This window comes from Larimichthys crocea, chromosome VIII, assembly GCF_000972845.2.
Source record: "Larimichthys crocea isolate SSNF chromosome VIII, L_crocea_2.0, whole genome shotgun sequence".
In the NCBI taxonomy this organism is placed as follows: Eukaryota; Metazoa; Chordata; class Actinopteri; family Sciaenidae; genus Larimichthys; species Larimichthys crocea.
The window spans coordinates 28,436,737-28,458,699 of record NC_040018.1 but is presented as its reverse complement, the minus strand read 5'-3'; the positions used below and the strand labels follow the sequence as shown (position 1 = coordinate 28,458,699).

Below are 21,963 nucleotides of genomic sequence, written 5' to 3'. Positions count from 1 at the left end.
AAACTCTAAGTTAGACTTGTTAGAATCAAAGTCCATATAAAGGCAATTTCTTTCAAAATACACTAAATATGTTGGGAAAATAGTTGTTGAATGTCAATATATTACTGAAATGTGTTAGAGGTTAAAACGTTTTTTCACCAGTTTTCAGTCCAGGCCTTTGTGAACAGTCCTAAACGGTGGCTCGATGACATGCTGCAGCCACCCTGAATACTGCTAATTTTATCAGATTTTGACACCTAATTTCATAAACTTGTCAATATTTTAAATCATTCAAATTTGGCTGGTTGGTTAATAACACTTTCTTCTTTGGTCTGACAAAGGCTGGTTGGTTAATAACACTTTCTTCTTTGGTCTGACAAACTCTGAACACATATTTATTCTTACTTTACACTTTAAAGCCCTGACAGACTGTATTGCTTTGCATGTGCATTTTGAGTTTGAGCATTAATCAATGGCAGCTCCATAAATGAGAAAATATGATGAAATATTGCCACATAACATTTCTTCCTGCTTCCAGTTTTTGATCTTATCCAGAAAAAAACATGTCCATAATTGAGGATTACCAGATAGATAAAGCACAGATCCCTTTGGTGGGTTCTAAAGGTCCCAGGTTTGCTGCATGTCAATTAACTTTAATAACTAAATGTGAATCTTTTTGTTAGGCTTTCCAAAGGAAGGGCTCAGAGTCCCCTAACAGTACATGGTGTTACTGAATTCCATTTATCTCTCTGTGGCCATAAATAAGTGGTGCGAGCCAAACAGAGGGTTGAAATAAAGGCCAGCAGGACTTGATGGATGAAACAGTGAGGTGAACGATCCACAGCACAGCAGCTCTGCACTTCACAAATAATACAGAACAAATTAGATGTGCTGATAAGCACAGCGGGGTTTGTGTTTTGCTTTCTCTGGTCTCTTTGACCTGCGGGGCAATGAAGCGCCGCCGGTAACATCACAATCAGTCAGGAAACGAGCTGAAAACATTTCAAAGTCCTTCCCGTATGTGTGCAGTTCAAAACACTGTGAGAACAACAAGGCTTATTTGGGTTAGGTGGACTTCCATCATCCATCATCTGAAGGAATATAAATCACGTTTTGCTGATTTTTGGTACATATTGGTTGAAATGTATTTACCATTGTTCTATTAATCACATCTTCATAATGCTGACTCATACTGAGCATGAGTCAGCAGACTGTCTTTGACCGGCAGATGTTCTCTGGTGGAGACAAGCATCCAAAGCAGCCATTCTTGTCCTCCTTCTCATCAACTGCCAATCCATTTCCAGTCTTGTGCTGTTCCTCACTTTCGTCTTCCGTCGCTGTGGACCCATCCTCCTCCTCCTCTTCCTCTTCATTGTCACTTCTCTCATCTCCCTTCAGCTGTGGCATAAGAAAGAGAGAAATACAGTAGATGTATAGAAGAAAAAAAAGCAGATTTGAATGTGGAAGAAGAGGGAGTGGGTGTTCAGCAAATAACGTGCAGCTGGTAGAGCCAGCAGCCAAAGGCAACGAGAACAAAGCATCCACCTAAAAGCAGATTTGGAACCTGAGCTGAGCAGTGAACAATGAGCCGGAGTTATGAACTCTTGTCAGTGGAAACTTTCTTTTAACTGCCTTTGGAACGGTCTGATGTGTTGTTTTATCATAAACATAGTTATTAATGTGAAATAATTTGATGTTAATAGCAACCGTTTGAATAGTATAATTGACACTGAAGGTGTATGTGTGTTATGGAAACAGAATTGTTGAATGTTAGTTAGTTATTTGCTCCTGGTAGCTCAGCAAGCAGATACTGTGTACAGATGGACACAATGAGGTGAGAACACAATGAAAGCACCAAGGTCTACTAAATAATGATCAGACAGTCTACTGTCTACAGCTGGCAGGTCACGTCAACATTTATCTGTAATCATGGCAACATCATCACAGTGAAATCAAACATGGCAAGAAGCAGAAAGTTGACACTGCCGTGAGGACGGTGGCAACGACACGTCCAACAACTGCATATCATAGAACGTTTTGCAAATTTGAAAATGCATTAACTCATAACACAAATGATCATACATCTGCGCCTCATTGTCTGTTGAATAGTCTAGTAGTTTTGTTAGGTTTAGGCACAAAAACACCTAGGTTAAGATTATATATATTTATATAAGTCCAGTAGGCTTTGTTGTATTTTGTATTTTCAGCATTAAATCGTTTGAACTGCATCCAATCTGCCAATCCTTTGTGATCTTACAATCCTTACACTGTGACAGTACAAACTGAGCAGCCATAGACCAAGCAGGTGCTTTATTTGATGAAGAACATTGTGATTTGTGTTATCACCTCATTTGCTTATATGGGGTTGGAAAAGGAGCTTTGTCTGCCCTGAGGTATCCAAAAAGCCGGGGTTAAAGAGTTTGTTGCTTGAGTGGCACCCCTGATTCCCAGTGAGAATTGGGCCTGCTAGCCTCAGCCTGTTAGTCCTCAGCCTCCTTGCCACCAGCCTGCGGGTAACCAACCTGCTAGCTTTCTGCCAGCTCCAGATCCTGAGTCAGCTTGCCTCCAAGTCTGCATCCTCGTCAGTTCCTGAGTCTGTACCTGAGTCGGCCATCCTGGCTGATGTTCAACCTGTTCCTAACTGCTGTATTTAAGAATTTGCTTGTTTCTTTGGATTCTCTGGGTTTGATTTGAGCTCATCTGACCACCAGTAAGCCTGCACCTCCTCTGCTTGCATTTGATTCCATTTGTGCTCAGGACAACCGTGCTTGACACTGTCACATTCCTTACTGACACAAATCTAACAAAGACATAACACTGTAGACCTTCCGTTCAATGCAACCAACTCTCTATGAATGTATGAAAGCGTAAATATTTTATAACCATCAAAGATTCAGCTATAATGATAGATGACAGATTATTCTTTCTGAACAGACTTACAGAGCCAATCAGAAATTTTTTGATCATGCGGAGAATAAGGTAGGCCCAGAATATGTGCAGGCAGAGAAGGATGACCAGCATCACATTGAAGAAGTAGTATCCAAAGAAGGCAGGGTAATGGTGAACGGGGTAGACCCAGGTACAATGGATCAGCCTGAAACACAGCAGAATAGAAACAACGAGTCAAAATCTCTAATATCTAGGGTTCATATCTGTGCAGTGTGTAATTTGATTATTTCAATATTTCTATAAGCAGGTGCGGGTGGGATGGGCTAGGTGTTGACCCAAAGTGAGGCTCTGCATATAAGACAAAGCAAGTTTTCTCAGACCTCGCCTCATGTGTTTTGAACTTACTATCATCTCACCATATTTATTAGATTCAATCTAATTCAGCAGGCATGCAATGAACCCTATCTTTGTGAATGTTCAGTTTGTTTTGTTGTGTTTCAGGTTTTTAGAGGTGTTGATTCAACATTCAGTCGTTCTGTGTCATAATGTGTTGGTTTTTATCATTATTAGATGACATCATTAGAGGACATGAGGGTCCGTTGTTCGAACTGCAGGGGATGTTACAATGACTTGGTCAGTATCTTTAAATGCCTGGGACACCAAGACACTACCAGAAAAGTGTTCCTAATGGCACTGATGGTCAAGGTGAAGCACATGGACAGCAGCAACAAGATGGAGACAGTTATTTGCAGCTGCCACCTAATTGATGATGGCTGAACTCTTTCAGTTTTCTGTCGCAGCTGTGACAATGCCTACAGAAACCATGTAGTAAACAATGGGGGGAATTATTACTGGATATTTTACTGGTCTCTAAATTCACTAAATTATTCAACAATGGGATTATCCAGCTCAGGCCAACAAATAATGCTTATTATATTAGTTAGCTCATAACATATTTTCTAAATCTACTAAGCTACAAGATGGGATTAGAGTTGTTGGATGGCTGCAGTGGTTTCTGTTTTGTTTTTTTTTCAGAAAAGAAATTACCATCAACACAAACTACAGCCTCCAAAATGGCAGGACTATTAGATTTGATTTGCATTTTGGCTAATAAGTAGATGACAAAATGCATACATTATGTTATATACTACATTTTATCTTAGAAATTGCACCAGTTTTAAGGCATTCTCAGAAAAAACACGTTGTGGGAACAGGCAGCAGCATTTGTAGCAATTCATTAGAATCTAAATAATGTGAATATTTGTGCAAGCGATTCTGGAAACAGTGATTTGGACAAACAACTGAATCTGTTTGTAGACTGGTAGACTGTAGACTACTATTTTTACATGCCTAGTCAAACTGGAATTGCAATAAAAATTCCAGTTTGACTAGGCATGTAAAAATAGTAGTTACTTCAAATGAATTTCCTTATGAAAATAAACAACTAAACTAACTTACTCTAGCTATGTTGACGTGTTGAATCGATGAATATGGAGTCTTTAGTATGTTTTTTTAGTTTATAGTTTTGTCAAAAGGAGATGTAGTCTGTTATGTCAAAGAGCAATATCAATATAGTGTCATAGCATCTCTGATATCAAGTAATACAAACAAGAAGGTAAGCAAGCTGTTTTAGAGGTTACTGTCATTCCACATACTCATGCAGACACAGAAATACATATGCAGATTGCCACAAACACACAAACACACAAACACACACACACACACACGTGTCATTTATGTGCTTACCAGAATGGGAAAATGATCAGTCGTGTCACCATAAACACTATGGCAAAGATAATAAAAAGAGTTTGGCAGATTTTCTCCGATTTGGCGTAGTTGAATAATTTGGCAGACTAAAAGAGAAAAAGAAGTTGTATTGTTAGTCATCCACATTTTATGAAGCATATCATATTTACTGGTAACTATAAAGCCTTAATGGTATCGTAGTATAATTTAAACCAGGCAGGTATCGGACATTTATATCACAAAGTTTCAGTAACATTCACTGCCAATACCAACTGTGTGTTCTTCATGTAAAGAGAGTTTACGGTATAGCAGGCAACCAGAGTAAGCAGGCGTGTGTGTATACACTTTTAGTAGTGCAGGGTCTCTCATATCATATGCTTTGGTTATAAACCCATTGATATAAATGAACATCTCTACATGGAGGTACACATCTATCATATGACTTAGAAACCATCCTGTAGGCATTGGTGAATTTGCACATTTGTTTTACTCCAATAATAACAATAATAATAATAAAAATAATGAAACAAACAAATAAAGATGGAGTTTGCATAGATAAAGGCGGAGTGAAGTGGAAAGCAGTAAAGCTGAGCGGTTGCTATATTGTTTACAGTGTAAACACTGCCGCCCTTCCTCTCCTTGCTTCTGTATGCAACTGCCTTCAGACTATATGATGGTCCACCTGTTTTCAGTCCGCCTGAGGCAGCTGCCAGTTCAGCATCCAGAACATAAATGTTGCCTGGAGGCAGCTGGGAGAAACCATTTGCTGACTGAAAGCACCTTAAGTGATGTGAAAAAAGTGACCTCTGTTATATGCATTATGCATGCCTTAGCACACCTGATATCACAGTTCACCTGCTTTTATCGACCAGGCATCACAAACAGCTTTTGCGTTCATGCAGCTGTCATTTGTTGACATCAGTGGCATTAATCACGACGTGTTTCTGAGTATGTGAATTAACAAAACATGCGTTTATGCACATGCCCGCTAACCATGTTGGCTTGCCATAGATGGGATTGTAGTATATCGGAACATGCATGAAATCAGAGTTACGTCCTGTTGCCTTATGGGCAATAATATTGGAGGCATCTGGTGGTTGTAGGTTGTATATCATGGCCACTAGGCAACATAAATACATATGTAATCAGATTTATTTTTAAAAGGCAGTGATCTGTACAGACAACTAATTTTGATCTTGTCTTTCTGTATTAAAACTTGAAATAAAATATAGTTCCTGAGCCTCAGAGTTTCTGTCCTTTGGGTTGTTTGCAAACATCTAAATCAGGAGCTATGAGTATTTAAAATCCAGTTTTAAAACTCAAAGACAAGATGAAAATCACCTCAAGATACAATAATACTTTTAAACTATGTTGGAGGGGTTGTTGGTGGGGGACTGTACACATATTATTTTGGGATTGCCCAATGATCTGAAATTTCTGGAAGAATATTTAAAAGAAGATTAAACTTACTTTAGATCCAGCACTTTACATACTGGGTATATTCATTCTGCTACACAGTGTTATTGAAACTCTCCCCAATAGTTTTCATGCACTAACATTGTAGAAAGAAAACATTTTTTTTAAATGCTGGCACTGAATGTGATCAGGATGGGGTAGGTACTTGCAAGGTCATCCAGTATCAACAACATGTTATCAGGTGACAAGCTGTTTAAACCAGGTGTGGCTATGACTGACCTCCAGTAATACATCAGAGGTATCATGGACGAGCATGACCAGAGTTCCTATACGAATGTAGTTGACACACCAGGAGAATGATAAGAGAACCAGTGTGGCCAAGTGGTGGATGATTTGCTCCTTAAAGTCCTGAAAGAGGAAAAAAATACAGTAAGTTACCATGGAAAACACTAAACTATAGTCCCACCTGCACCACCTAGAGGCTACAATGTTATTTGCATCACCCAGTATGACACTGGACGGTGCTAGAGCAAAGGTAAGAAGGTAATTGAAATGAAAAGGGCTCATCCTGCGGGAAGCTTGAATGTTCTCAGCAAATGTCACAGAAATACATCAATTATACCAAATCATGTGGGGCTTGCCACACATTAATCAGCTTTGACCTTCTGGAGACCATGAATGTCCAGCAGCTATAGAGCCATCTTGCTTCTGTCATGTGACATTGTTATGCTTAAGACCCACTGGTCACATGACCTGGGTCGCTTGTTCACTTTATGATCTGATGAAGGGTCTTTCCAGTCTTTTTTGCACCACAGACTGTTTTTATATTAACAGTGTTGATGTAATTGTCAAGTGTGATTGTTCTTCACACTATCTATGAGGCCACTACCTGGATGTTGCTCAGAGATTTAGCAGTTTCTCCATTTAAAAAGAAGGGTTGGTGACTGAGAAGGCTTGTAAACCTGAAGGAGAGAGTTCAGGTTGGTGGGTGCCATGCTAGTGGCTACTCATCCGCTGTTTTCGGCTGGTCGAAGACCAGATACGCTGCTGTATTTAGCAGAGGTTTTACTCTAAATGCTAACAGCCCTGCCAGAAGTGCATCACAGCAGTGAAGGTGAGAGATGATACTTGGGGCCTCATTTATCATTTGTGCATTCAATTGTGCTTAAAGCAGGAGTTGTTTTTTGTTTGTAAAAGAGAAACTCTTCATTAGGGATACGAGGATATTTGGCATTCTGGGTGTGTTCCTGTATGTAAATGTGTCTGTGCATGCACAAACAGGTGAATGTAGAACAGGGAAGATTTATCAATGGGCATAGCATTAAGTTGTGCATGACAAATTAGGTCCCTGATCTTTCTGATGTTATATGGTGTGAAGCGACATAACAAAGTGACGGTCAGTTAACTGGTCAATCGTGTTGCACAGATTTCTTGCAGACTTTGTTGAAGAGAACAACACAAAGCCAAGCTAGACTCTAATGTTGGGGATTGGATGGGATTCAGACTGAATTGAAGGTGGCATTCTATCGCTATGTTTGGCAGGAAGGACGACTAGAGCTGGGTATCACCATAGCAGTGGTACAAAAAAATATGTAAGTTGATACTCAGGGAGGTAATGTATGTTGAGACGAGAATGGATCCAAGCAATGTTTCTTGTACCCCAGCAGAAAGAAATGATGTTTGGACTCTTTTCACACCTAGATCACGTATAGTAAACAGGAGGATTGGGTTTTACTGTGTCAAACAAGCAAGATGAGAACTGGTGGCTGCTCTCTTTGACCTGAGGTTTTCTATCACTGACAGCAAAGCAGCAAAACAGTTTCAGTGGAAGTAAACTCAAAACCAAATAAAGTAAAATCTCAGGCTCGGTTTGTTTAGTTTCCCCACTCCCTCTCTTGTCCGTGTTCTCTAAATAGTGCAAGAGATCTCTACTCTCTGTCAACCACTACTCACCTTTCTCTTGACATCAAAGGCAACGCTGAAGAGAAGAGACCCATAAAAGCTCATCTCTAAGATATAATACCAGTACTGAGACTCCAGCATGGACTGCAGACAGAGAGAGACACAGAAACAGAGTCAGAAAGACATGGTCAACATGTAACATGATGCTACAGTGAGTATAGTCACACAGACAAAGGACTTGTCCCTGAAGGCCTCTCTCTTTGTCCTAACCCATTTAGCTGGAAGGAAGGAACTTTAGATCAATCTATTGTTCAGTCTAAGACATCATCTCCCACTCTGCAAGAATAGGCTGATAACGAAGCTATGGGATACACCCATTAAAGTGTATATAGCTGAATGATATCATAGTTTGCAGCCAGTATATAACCAAACTTATATTCCTCCCACTCACAACTAGAATACAGCTCTATTTGTGTTGCCTCATCCTGAGAAACGCTTTATGTGTGCAACATAGTTAAATTACCAGGGGTCATTGCACAACGGTGCAATCAAATTAAGGATGATGTCATTAGGGGTGTCTTGACCCGGATCAAACACACCCACGATGTTATTTGACCAACAGGTGTAACTAACTCCAATACTAAATGCTAAAATGCAGGACAGGATGTGGAGTTCATGTTGTTTATACATCTGATTTTAAGGTATTTTTTATTCTACAGTCCCAGATTTACTCTTGTACAGCAGCTTTTTGCTTGGTCATCAGAGGGAGAAAACCAGAAAACATTTTCTCCATAAAATATGATCCAATTTCACCAAAATCAGTCAAATGTCAGTGTGAAGGACTAAGATACAAAGAAAAGACAAACGTGAAGAAATGTGGATGAAATTAAGGGGACTGACTTGTACCCAGTGATTACCATCTTCCCCCCAAACCGGACATCTGTTACCACAAGTTCCGTATTTAGGTCTATATTATACAGTACTCAGGATTAATTGAAATTAAATCATTCAAAAGGTGTTCTATAATCAGCATCAAAGCATCAAGCCTGAATTATATTTATTTCTCTCTCTCCCTTTCTTGTTTTAATATGATGACTATGGTGTGGAAGGAAAGCATGCAAACCTGCTTTGGAAAACCTGTCCATACTTCCCGGGTGTCGTAAAACCATTCTTTCTGCAAAACAAGGAGAGACATGGTTATTATATTTGTTAGGTTTATTTGAAATAGAAATATATAAAGCCACACTCACAAGGCTGCAAATGACTTTTAAATGTTAAAATCTACTCACATCGTACAGTGCTGCTATTCCTCCGATGAACGCAAACATGTAAAAGACAAACCTCCAGCTGTAGGAAGCAGAGGGGAGATGATGATGTATAGATGATGGCTATTGGAGGTATTGCATTAATGTCATCATCACACACACACAGTAGTGACCTGGCCTCTCTGAACTTCTTCAGGACTCCAGGGCGGTCTTGGCTGCGTCGTCTTCTGAACCAGCGTTCAACTTGTCTGACTGACAAAGAGCTTTTCTTAGACAGCCCCGCAATGTCTGCCTGGAAGGAATTGAATGCACACATACATATAAACTGGTGGTGGTCATTATGTGTTGGGAACCAATCAATGCAGTCAACAGTGAGGTTTGTAAATTAACTAATGGAATAAGAACACTGATTTAGAAAAAATGTGGACACAATGGATTAATGAACCAATGCAAGTGAAATACAATCAGCCTTTTTAGATCTAGCAGGAATTCAGGAGCCCTTGTGTGTGGACAGGCACATTGCAGTAATGATTCCAGATGTACAGGGACAGCGTCAGCATCTGTATTAAATGAAATCTAAAGATCTAAACTATGTAACATAAATTTAAAATAGCAGATTTCAGATTACAGGAACATTCTTGTTATGCAGCTCGTGGGTTATAGGGGGGTGGAAATAAATTAAAACTAGCCATCAAGGTTAATGTTGAAAATTGTTCTGGTTGGATCAACCTTTTTTTCACATCCAAACATGGAGTTTTAAAGGAGGAAATATTGATTGTTTCATGACAACACAAAACCAAAGGGACCCAAGTAATGTTCCCTGTGGGATACCATATTTACCCTGAAACTGGAGGACTTTTTTCTTTACAGTATCTTTGACAAATTATTCTTGTTGGTTTTGGCTGTCAGTATAACAGAGTCTAATAACACAAACATACATGAGTGTTCAGATGATCAGACAGGTTTAAAATGAACCAAAACAGTTCAATGTAGTTATCTTAACCAATTACTAAGAAGCAAAACCCAGCAGCTTCATTCTAATGAAGTTAATAGTACTGTTGTGTATATGGCATTTATATTTAAATGAGTGACTAATATTTGAATTGGACTTTTTTACCTGAGCAGGATTTCTATAGCGAGTAGTGTAGTAGACCTCCAGGATAGGGTTGTCCTCTACTTTCAGATGGACTTTCTGCTTTATCCCAACAGAGACTGCAACTGGTGTTGCTATCCACCTGGAGTGGATACAGGAAGTGGAGTGGAAGTGGAGTGGGTACTATTAGTCATATTTTCATTAAGGCGGCACAGTGGAACAGTGGGTAGCACTTTCGCCTCACAGCAAGAGAGTTCCTGGTCCAAACCTCAGCTGAGGCCTTTCTGTGTAGAGTTTGCATGTTCTCTGCGTAGGTTCTCTATGGTTACTCTGGCTTCCTCCCACAGTACAAAGACATGTGCTGAATAGGTGAATTGGTGACTAAATTGGCCATGGGTGTGAATGTGAGTGTGAATGGTTGTTTGTCTCTATGTGCCCTGAGATGAACTGGCAACTTGTTCAGGGTGTACCCCGCCTCTCGCTAAAAGTCAGCTAGGATAGGCTGCAGCCCCACTGTGACCCTGATGAGGATAAGCAGTTACAGATAATGGATGGATGGATATCATCATAATTATTATTGCTGCTGTGCATCTGCCCCCCCTCTCAACTCATCTATATCCATCCATCATGAGTCAGGTTATGCTCAAGGTTTCTGTCTCTTAAAGAAGTTTTTCCCTGTCACTATTGCTTGCTCATGGTGGGAATGTTGAATCTCTGTAAATAATAAGAGTTGATTTGAATTGAAGGTTGTAGTAATATAGTAAGGGTAGCAATAGTACACAATAAACTGCAGTATACTGGGTTTACAGTAGATGTTAGTGTTTTGTTTTTTTTTTACAAAAGGAAGACAATCTACTGTCACTATTTTTTCCAGTCTAGTAATGCGATCTGTGTAATCTTTATACCACAAATCAAAGGTCAGAGTGAATGGTTGAACATACAACAAGTTCAGGACTTTGACATCAGAGACTCGGGTTCATGTCTTGCATCCCACATTTAGTCTGGTTCAGGAGATTAAAATAATCTCCTAATAATTCATAATGAAAGTGAGACTATGAAACTTCTTCAAGTTATTTACCATGGTGACAGGTATGGTGGCCTGTATACTGCAAAAAGAGATGTTAAAAATGATACATGCATTTTAACACATGTAGTGAGTAAATCTGACTCATTTTAACACAATTGTGTCAGCTCATTTTTAATTTCCCTAGAACTTGATGTAACTTAATCTGATTAGCACTGGAAAAGGAAGTGCATGGACTGGATTAAGTACAGTGGGCTTTGGGACGATTACATCTTCCGATCACTTAGCCAGACGAGCTGGACCAAGTGCTGAGACACTCTGTTAAATAATGAAATTTCAAATTCAGTAAATTTGTAATGGCTCAGAAAATGACAGGCCCACATGCCAGGAGCACGACTTCTTGCGGACAGCCCAGTTAAGATAAAAGTTCAGGAGCAGTTACATAGTCTCGCTTTAAGGATCTGTAAAGATGGTGGTTTTGGTTAAATACTGATAAAGTAAACATGCCTGGCTGTTATCTTTTTAAATATTTAACTAAGACCACCAGCTCTGCCTAATATTATCCAGTTTCTTTGAGTTGCCTAAACAGATTAAAAAAAAAACTTGATTCCTGTGTTAGTTGTCACAAACAGATGACAGTATGGGACAAAAGTCGATTGAATTTTCTGCCGATACATTCAGTATACTTGTTTTCTTGTTATAATACATGTGGCAATATGCAAGTTAATGCATTTGCAAATGCAGCTGAACCATACCAAATGTTTAGGAGACCAGATTGTCTGGATGGACAGTTTTAAAACCGAATCAATCTTCTCGTTATCGTTATTCAAAAATAAATATTAAACCATCCTTTTATCAAAATGTCTCTTCCATTCATCATCATCACTGCTGGCAAATGTATGATGTTACAATGTGTTGGTCTGTCTGTATACCTTCTGACCCATTGGTTCCTATCAGAAATCTTTGGGTCTCTAGTGACGATCTCTGACAGCAGGAGTTGGTTTAAATATCACCAAACTTATCATTTAAACTGTAATATACTGTCGAATCCTTCAGCAGAGTATGGTAATGGTACAGTATAACTACATGTGACAGTAAATGCATCAGATGTGGAGCTTACCTTTCAAACATGTATCTGATAAGTAAGAAGGCCAAGGCGTAGGGGACAGTGACATAGAGATGTGATGCTTTGGCATAGACCCGTCCATCCTTGTCCTCCAGGTCAGCCCAAGTCAGGTTCCTGGGTAACCAGATTCTGTCCCACCAGAACCACTCATACAGAGTGTTAAACATCCCTCCACCCTATCAGAAACACAAACACAAGAAGGAGAAAGTTTGGTGAGAGTAACTACCAACAGACATGTAGCACTGTTTGTTAATGTCGGGAAGGACAGAACTGACAATTCACAACTCACAATGGACCCAACTGCCCAGAAACTGATATCCAAAAAATCACCCTTTAAACAATGAGTTTCACTTCTGGAAATTCCTTTTAATATCGCCATGGAGCCTGATCTCACAGACAAATCTATACTTACACACTACTCACAGAACGTTTGAGATTAGAAACATGCAATGGTATTTTCTTCACCCTGAACAACGTATTGAAACAAAAGCCAACAACAGTGGTGTGTATAGCACAACAAAAACTGTCTCAGTAACTCATGTATCCTCGACCATCGATTACAGCTCGACTAGACGTCTCATGCTGTTCACAAGTCGACTTATTGCAACCTGCTGATGACACTCTGTGACGCTCAGTGGTAACTTCCCTCTGAGTACATCCTGTTTGAAGCCTCGCACTGGCCAGGTACTGTTGATGGATCGTTAGGTGTCGCCTTGATGAAGACGACATGATGAAGAGGACTGTTTAAATACAAACTGTCACTGAAGCAGAACACTCACTGGTCCATTCATGCATCAGACACTTGTTGTGATAATGTTATGCAATAAGTACTGAAACATTGAACATGTATGCCGTTCTCTCCATGTGATTACAAGGAAAACAAACCAAAACTCCAATAGCATAGCAGATTATAAACTCTTAGTCTGTGTATTCTTCTCTGTCATTAACCATCTGTTAATTATTATTAATAATAATATGACACTGAGAAAGAACAAAAGTGCAAAAGTTGAACTCTGAGTTATCTCTTCCTTGAGTTATTTTTTGATGACAGGGAGATAAATATTCCAGAAAGAGGCTTCAACTAGCAGACTGCAGCCACTGATGCTACAGTTACTGTAATGTACATAAAGGTCTATTTCCTAAACAAATATTGACTCAGTGAACCCTCCCTTACTCTCAAGATCACTCCCAAGCCTTCAACTGTCACACACACACACACACACACACACACACACAAACACAAAGAGAGAGAGAGAGAGATAAAGACAGATAGAGGGTGAGAGAAAAAAACGGACAATGAAGGCCTGGGCTGCAGCCTAACAACATGTCGCAGTTCAGAGCAGTTAATAATGGAGACATTAAGTGGTGTGTGTGTGTGTGTGTGTGTGTGTGTGTGTGTGTGTGTGTGTGTGTGTGTGTGTGTGTGTGTGTGTGTGTGTGTGTGTTCTGTTGGGAGGTAAAACAGCATGTATGGAGGCACTGGGCTAGCTCAAGCTGACAACACATCTATTCAGCGTTCTATCAACCCACAGTGGAAGCCAAGTTGTCGAGTCTTTCGCTCATTATTCCCGGAGACTCCCCACAACAGGAGGACAAACAGGACCGTTAGTATTCTCCTGCAGTCCTCTTTTTGAATACAGACGCTCAAAACACCAGGGAGACTCCTTGCAAGTAAAAGCACCGAGAACCAGGTGGATGTAGACGTGTTCCCAACTGCACTCACCAGAAAAACAAGAATCTGTTATTTGCTCAAAACTACAAACATGTATGTTTTGCTGACAGGCAACTTTTGGTGGTTCATGAATAATAACTGTCCTCTAGGGAGCAAAGGCAGCCAGACAAAGCACTGTAAAAAAAAAAAAAACTCTAATGGTCAACTCATTGTGCTGGCACTGCAGGGACGGGCTCTGTTGACAATCTCACTGGTGACTGTGACCAAGCACAGCCCTCTCTGGCTTCCCAGATTGGATTGTATTATATTTATAATGACAATGGATGCCGTGCCTTGATACGGACAAGCTGCTTAAGGAGGATATGTGTTATAATCTCTATTTAATCAGTCAGTAAGATGGAGGGGTGCATGTTTGCATGCCTCTGAACTCTCCGACTGTCTCAAAGCGTCATCAGGGAACGCTTCAACAAAATCAACAAGTGAACCTTCACGTAAACAGCGATGGAACAAAAGCTGAAAGTTTCACTCAGAAACGAAAGGAGCAGTAAAGAAGAATGAAACCTCTAAAACAAGATGTTTTCGTGACCTCAGGCTTCACACAGTATTAAAAAAAAAGACCATTCCTGACATGTCTGTTTTGTTTTAGTGCTTTGAGTGGCATTAAAGGAGCCTTGCCATTCCACCTTTACATAGCTGCTGGCCCTTACAAAGGTTACCCAGCAATCCAGGTCCTTGAAACTGTCAAACTGAGATAGAAAACAGTCCCCCCCCCCTCCACAACTAATCTTAACCCAAGCCTTTTGATTTCAAGTGGGCAGACCACACAGCGTGGATCACAGAGGATCTTTGTCTTGATCTTTTCTGAGAACAGAGATGTCATTTATCCCAACTCAGCCGTGAGAAAGAAAGCTTGCGAGAGCCTCAGAGCAAACTTAACTGTAGGATCTCATCTGATCAAACAACTCACCCCCCTCCTCTCCTGTAAGCTGTGGGCAGCCTTGAACATCCAACATCAGCACAAGAGATAACAGAATAAAAATAAAGTGTCACTCACGTTCAAAGTAAAACAAAAACAAGCAGGTGGATCCTCAATCCTATTCCAAGGTCACAGGGGGAAACAGAGTCTTACCTTTCCACTGTCAGTGCCTCCAGATAGAGCAGGTAAGGGCTGTTGTTTCCAGGCCGGCTTCCTGCTGTGTGTGTTTGCTGTGGGAAATTAACACGGATGGTAAAAAAAAAAAAAAAAAAAAACCTCTATTCCCTCGCTACGACAAGCGAGCCAGCCACTCTCTCTCTTTGTTTGACATTCTTTAGCGTCACACCCAGGCACAGCACAGTCACAATTACCTGGGAAGAGTTTTTTTTTCTCTCCTCTCCAGGAAGTAGAGGTAGGTTAGCGGATTGCCACAACACACACACACACACACACACACACACAAAACACACAAATACACAAGCTTTGCCCTCAAGGGATCTCATAACCTTGTTTGTACTGTGTTCCTGATAAGAACAGGAGCAGGTTCTCCTGCAGAACAAAGCGCAGAACAGTTTGTCTGCTTTAAAGCGTGCACACTATCTGAGTCAATATTTGTAATTTCAACTAATCTTTATCCCTCAGCTCCCATCACTGCTTACACTTCAAGTGACACCTGATCTGTTTTCAGTTTTTACAGTTGAACTGGCATCTCCTCCTTTTCGGTGCCTTCATTGGAACCCTTCTTGAGTTTCGACTGTCTCAGACTGATTTCAGCACTTTTCGCTTCAACTGTTTGGACTCAGTAATCACAAACTTCATCCAGCTTTGAAAAAGAAAATCAGACTTAAACTCATGTCAGCAGTTTTAACTGTCACTTCATCTTTGATAAGTTAATCTCTTCAGCTTTTATTGCAGCACAAAGACGGTGTAGAGTTTCTATTCTGAGGTAAAAACAAACGTTTTTTCATCTTTTGCTTTTTAGATTGTAATCTGCGATTTACGATACTGACATTTCCACCAGGCTGATAACACATTTACACAACTGTAATAATGATCCTCTCACAGAAGGATGTCATCATTAAACAGTGCATATAATAAGAACAGGTGGGTACGCTTTGCTTGAAGTGAGTCAGCTCCATCACAGGCGGGTGGATGGGTGGGTGTGTGTACTGACAGAGCAAACAGTGTGTTCAATACTCGAGGCCATGCAAAATCAGTGGGGCCCCTTTTATGACACTCTAAGCTAATGATTAATATGACAGTTACATGGAAATGTACCTGGAAAGTTCCTATTTGGATAAAAGAGAATCAGAGAAGCACATTAAACTTTCAAAAATGGAGGTTGAACTAGGACGTGGGTTATTTTTCTCTCTGAAATTCATACCAGACATTGGCGTTAACTCAATAAAGCTACATTACACCAATTCATAAAAAAGTAATGTGCAATAAAGTGGAATAACACAGGCAAAAAGTACTGAACAGGCCAACTGAAAAATATTTCTAAGCGTTATAAATATAACACTTATTTAGTCTTTAGTCTTTGTTTGTAAGATGCTTCTTGCACAAAGAAGCTCATCTCTCACAGCGAAAATGTTTGTGACACACTTCGAACAAGCTTCAACATGAGTTTCCTTCATTGGGAATCTTCCTGAGTGATCGTGCATGTAGAATATTTGAGGAGACAGCGTTCTCTTTCCCGTTTCCCTTTTGTTTTTCCTGTTGTGTCACCTCTTCTCTTTGTCTTGTCAGGATTTAAAACCCGGCTCATCCATCCAATTGTCACCAGATCGTTCAGTCACCTTAATGGTACGCGGTTACGGCCAGTTATTCCTATTGTTTGCTGCCTGATTCCTCGTTTGTTTGACTTCTAACCTCTGTTCTCTTCTCCCAGAATCACCCAGTTAAGCCAGCCCACTACCAACTATTAAAACAATAAACTCTTTTACTGGTTTTGTGTGTTTGTGTTTGGCTTCAGTAGCTCCATCTTAACAGACCATGGTGGTGAGGTGTACCTGCTACTTCCAGATCTTCCAGAACAGAGATATCAAACACAGAATTCAAAATAAAATAAATACACAATACAAATAGATATCATGCATTTAAACTTCCATTAACAAGGAGTCCTCCACGTGAGGCTGCAGCCCTGAACATCAGCTTCATCACGGTGCAGTCTGCGTGTTAATATGCTGAATGGAATACTTTGCAGATACTTTAGACTGACAAAAATAGAAGCGCAGATCTCAGGTTATCGACACGGATCTTGTCAAAATGTGATACATACTGACTTTTACTCCAGAGTTATTTAGGTTCACAGTTCAGCGGGAAGAGGAGCTGTCAGGGAAGAAGTCTGACAGGTTGACTTTAATAACACTGTTTAAAGTGAAGCTAAACCTCAAAACTAGCCTGAGAAAATTGGTGAGGGGTTCAACACATACAGTGTATGTCAAGAACAGTGGAGACACTTCTGTGAGGAGCATTAATTATTGACATGATTGATATCTACCCAGCATGTGGCACAAAAACTCAGGGGAAGAAGAAACTTTAGTAACATGCATTAATGAGACAGAGGAGAAGAGAAGAGCTCAGTGCATCATGGGGAAATCCATAGTACCCATAAACACCTATACAGAGATGTATAGTAACGAAGTGGAACTACTTAAGTACTGTACTTAAGTACTAAAATGCAGTATCTGTACTTTTTTGGAGTATGATTTTTTTCAGACGCATTCACAGACCATGGGAAATCATAGAACTCTACCATGAACATTGTAACACTGTAACATTAGAAGTTGTGCCTTAATAAATATTTGAAATAATATAAACAACAGTACATCTACTTTTACTTTTACTTTCAGTACTTGAGTAGCAATTTTTTACATACTTCTACTTGCAATACTTAAGTACAAAACATTTTGAATACTTTAGTACTTTCACTTAAATATGGTGTTTAATGAACACTTTAACTTCTACTCAAGTCAGTTTTATGAAATAGCACTTGTACTTCTACTTCACTCCTTTACTCCAGTACTTTATACATCTCTGCACCTATAGTAGCAAAACCAAAGGATGGTTCAGGACTCACCTGATGGTTCAGGACTCACCTGAACCAGCCCTAACTTTACCTAAGCTTTATAAAGGAACGTCTTAAGACTACTCTCTCTTTTTTTTTTTTTTACATATCTTTTTATTGGGTTTTTAGTTTCATATGCAACAATTGACAGGATAAGTCTATTCAAGGATGTTTAATAACAGGTAATACAGGTGTCCCTCACTATAACGCGGTTCACCTTTCGAGGTTTCCTTTTTTTTTGGTGTAATTTTGCTTCTTTTCTTTTACAGCGTACTGTACAGTATGAACGCGCATTGTGTTCTGCGTCCTGATTGGCTAAGGGATTACTGTACCAAATGCGTTGTATGTTCTGCACTCGGAAAAAAACACCTGCACCAAGACCTTCAGAGGAAAAAGCCGTTACAGCGGAGCGGCACCAGGACAAAGAGGCACCGTCAGAGGAACTGTGAAATACAGTTTCATTTACTAATACAGTATTGTACTTATTTTTGTTAAATCTGCGAAAGTTTGAACTTTGAGAGTGTTCAAATAAGAGAGAAATGTGAGAAAATGTTAATGCCTGTCTGAGAAAAGTGTATAAAAGTGTGTGGTTAGGGGTTTTACGGCCTTAAAACATGTAGAATAATTGTAAAACTTACTTTGCGGATTTGTGTGGTTATTATTGGGATTTATTTAATTTTCAAAGTGGGATAATGGGCGATTATGGTGTTCTTAGGAGTTCATGCTCATGTTGGGGTTGTTTTTGTTATGTACAGTGCATGCATATAGCTATCTACTGCCCAACGGTGGGTGGCAATGTGCATACACTACTGCTAATGTACGCACCACCACATGCCAATGTATGTACTATAGTAGTCCCTCGTTTATCGCGGGGGATACGTTCTAAAAATAACCCGCAATAAACGAGGGACTACTATAGTACATACATTGGCATGTGGTGGTGCGTACATTAGCAGTAGTGGTGTAGGCAGTAATGTATGCACATTGCCACCCACCGTTGGGCAGTAGATAGCTATATGCATGCACTGTACATAATAACAACCCCAACATGAGCTTGAACTCCTAAGAACACCATAATCGCCCATTATCCCACTTTGAAAATTAAATAAATCCCAATAATAACCACACAAAGGTGAGATTTAAGCTTTTGGGCCGTTGTTAGCTCAACATGTCATCCCATTTTCGGAGCCTGTCCCAACATGCACTGGGTGGTAGGTAGGATGACACCCTGGAATATATGTCTGATCAATTAGAAGACTAAAGGGCTTGCTATTCTCCAAAAGGGACTGTGGAGATACAAGAGGTCCATTGAATGTCTATTACATGGTTTGTACAAGCAGCCATAATTAAAAGTAACTTAACACCAGGCTGAACAGCAGTGCTTCACTGGCCTTCATGGCATGCTCAGAAGTTGAGAAGAGTCTAGCTGCAAACTACACACCCACTTCACTACATACCACACCCACTTCACTGCAGGACACACCCAAGACACACACCCTTAGATAACTAAACTGAAGTTCCTGTGTTTGAACCAAGGTGTGTCATGTAGTACGTGTCCTGTGGTACCATGGACCTGCAGATAGACCTATTTGCAGAAGGTTGTCTGTTGTAACAGTGATACAGTCAGAGGAAACTGTATTTACTTTACGTCGCTTACTTGATTCACTTCTCCACGTGTCTGTGTGGGTTCTCTCTGGGTACTCTGACTTCCTCCCCACAGTCCAAAGACATGAACTTAACAGGTCAACTGGTGACTCTAAGTTGTCCGTAGGTGTGAATGGTTGTTTGTCTCTATGTGCTCTGTGATGAACTGCTGACTTGTCCACAGTGTACCCCACCTTTCACCCAGTGTCAGCTGGGATAGGCTCCAGCCTCACCGTGACCCTGATGAGGATAAGATAATGGATGAATGGACTTCATTCACTTGACTACTTATTTACACTTTATTTTGAAGAGCTTTATGTTTCCAAAGAAAAAAATCATCATAAAGAACTTCAACTGACATAAATGTACAAAAATATTTGAGTAAATTGGAAGAGGCTGATGTAGGGTCATCTGTCCGACACGCTATGTACAAACAAAACATCCGTCTGTAGCTGCTTTTGATTGTTTTTATTGATGAACACACATACAGGATTTAACTCACATGATGCTCCGTAGATGGTGTGACACAGATTGCATTTCCATTTGCGGTCAACAGAAAATCACGGCACCCCACTCACCCCCTCTCTGATGCAACAACAAAAACTACAAACCGGTACAGGTGATTTAAATTACTACCGCTACGCCCAGGTGACACACACACACACACACACACACACACCTAACCCCTCCTACGAGTGACTGAGTGACAGGCATGCAACCCAGAATACATCCCTTGCTCCCACAAGACTGTTACATAGTATATAGTATATTTTTGACACAGGCGTTGCCATGCAGAGGTTACAAGAACATTGGTATGAATTAATTGGGCTCACATAAGGCCTTTTAGAGGACCTGCTCAAACAGCACCATTTAGGAGCAGTTGATTCAAGGATATTTTTCAGAGACAGGTGAAGAGAGACTTTCTATAGTCAAGATGAAGCGAGGCGAAAGAGTGAATGATCATCTCTGTGTCAGTGTGAGACACAATCAGCCTGAGTTTTGCAGTTTTCCCATTAGCTTAAGGGGCAAGACTGGCTGGAGCAGAAGCAGAAACTTCTGTTTTGAGGCTCCATTAGATAGATGAGATACATAATCTGTGTAGCAGTGATAGGAGATACCTTAAAAGTGACTTATTATGTGCCTAAGGGGGTGCAGGGTACAGACCGCTGCAGCAAAATGAGAAGCTGCACAGCTGCAGGTCAGAAGAAACGTGTTTTGTTAATGTGCTCTTCTTCTTCAGTTCTGACAAATGTGTGCTGTCCATAGCATACAATTCATGTACATTCATTACTGTTATATTGTTATATAGTAACTATATTTGTCTATTGTTTTTACTGTTTCTGCATCCTGCTATTGGTTGTTGTGCCACTGTTGCCTTCCGAGATACATTTACATGGGGTGGATGTAAAAGATCCAATAAAGCAGTATTATTAGATTTTTGTACTGAACTGGTTAGAACTGATTAGTTTATCCTGGCAGAGACAGACAGCGCACATTAATAACTTCTCAGAAAATATGCCAGAATTGTGCCAGGCTCACATCAGGCAGGCGACAGTTGAAAGCACAGTGTTAGAATGAAATGTTTTATATTCGTATTGTGTGACCTGTAAGTTGTGTTGCCAACTCATCACCCTGGTTTCTATAGATCCATAGAGCAGAAGGCCACGTCTAACAGGATCTGTAGAACAGAGGGCTACTCTGATTGGAAACAACAGAGGGACAAGATACCGTCAGGGTCAAAAGTCAAACCCCCTCAAAAGTTCAGTATGCAGTTAGTCATGTGAGGTATACTGTAAGATAGAAGTCTCAGATCGATGACTAGGTACAACTGAACATCGAAGGGGGAGTTTAGGTTTTCCTGGCTGAAGACGATTGGAGCAGCTGAGTGCCAAGAGGCTGGGACCAACAAGGGAGAGCCAAGTTTAAACCAGGGCCGCTCCCCAACAGTTTGTGGACCAATGAGATAGGCACTCTCTTTTTGGAAGTTGGTTGCAGCTAACTGCTTGCAGACTGCGATTTGCTGAAGAAAAGAAAAGAGGTCCATGTACATGTAACATTTTGATGTCCTGATGCTGAATAAAAACTCGTACTAAGGAATAATTCGGCTGTAGAATTCCTCCATGCAAATCAACGAGCGCGCTAACAACAGAATAATAATGTG

At 40.2% G+C, this 21,963-nt stretch overlaps 1 protein-coding gene across 1 annotated transcript; it reads right to left on the bottom strand.

Moving 5' to 3' along the window:
* Positions 1 to 327: 327 nt before the first annotated feature.
* On the bottom strand, positions 328 to 15,534 carry cers3a (ceramide synthase 3a). Its single transcript, XM_027281047.1, has 11 exons — positions 15,242 to 15,534; positions 12,435 to 12,616; positions 10,315 to 10,432; positions 9,371 to 9,489; positions 9,222 to 9,279; positions 9,056 to 9,106; positions 7,984 to 8,076; positions 6,310 to 6,438; positions 4,615 to 4,721; positions 2,920 to 3,073; positions 328 to 1,377 (listed from the first exon to the last, which is right to left on the bottom strand). The coding sequence occupies exons 2-11, from the start codon at positions 12,605 to 12,607 to the stop codon at positions 1,183 to 1,185; spliced, it is 1,197 nt and encodes a 398-aa protein (XP_027136848.1). The 5' UTR covers positions 12,608 to 12,616; positions 15,242 to 15,534; the 3' UTR covers positions 328 to 1,182.
* Positions 15,535 to 21,963: the final 6,429 nt, after the last annotated feature.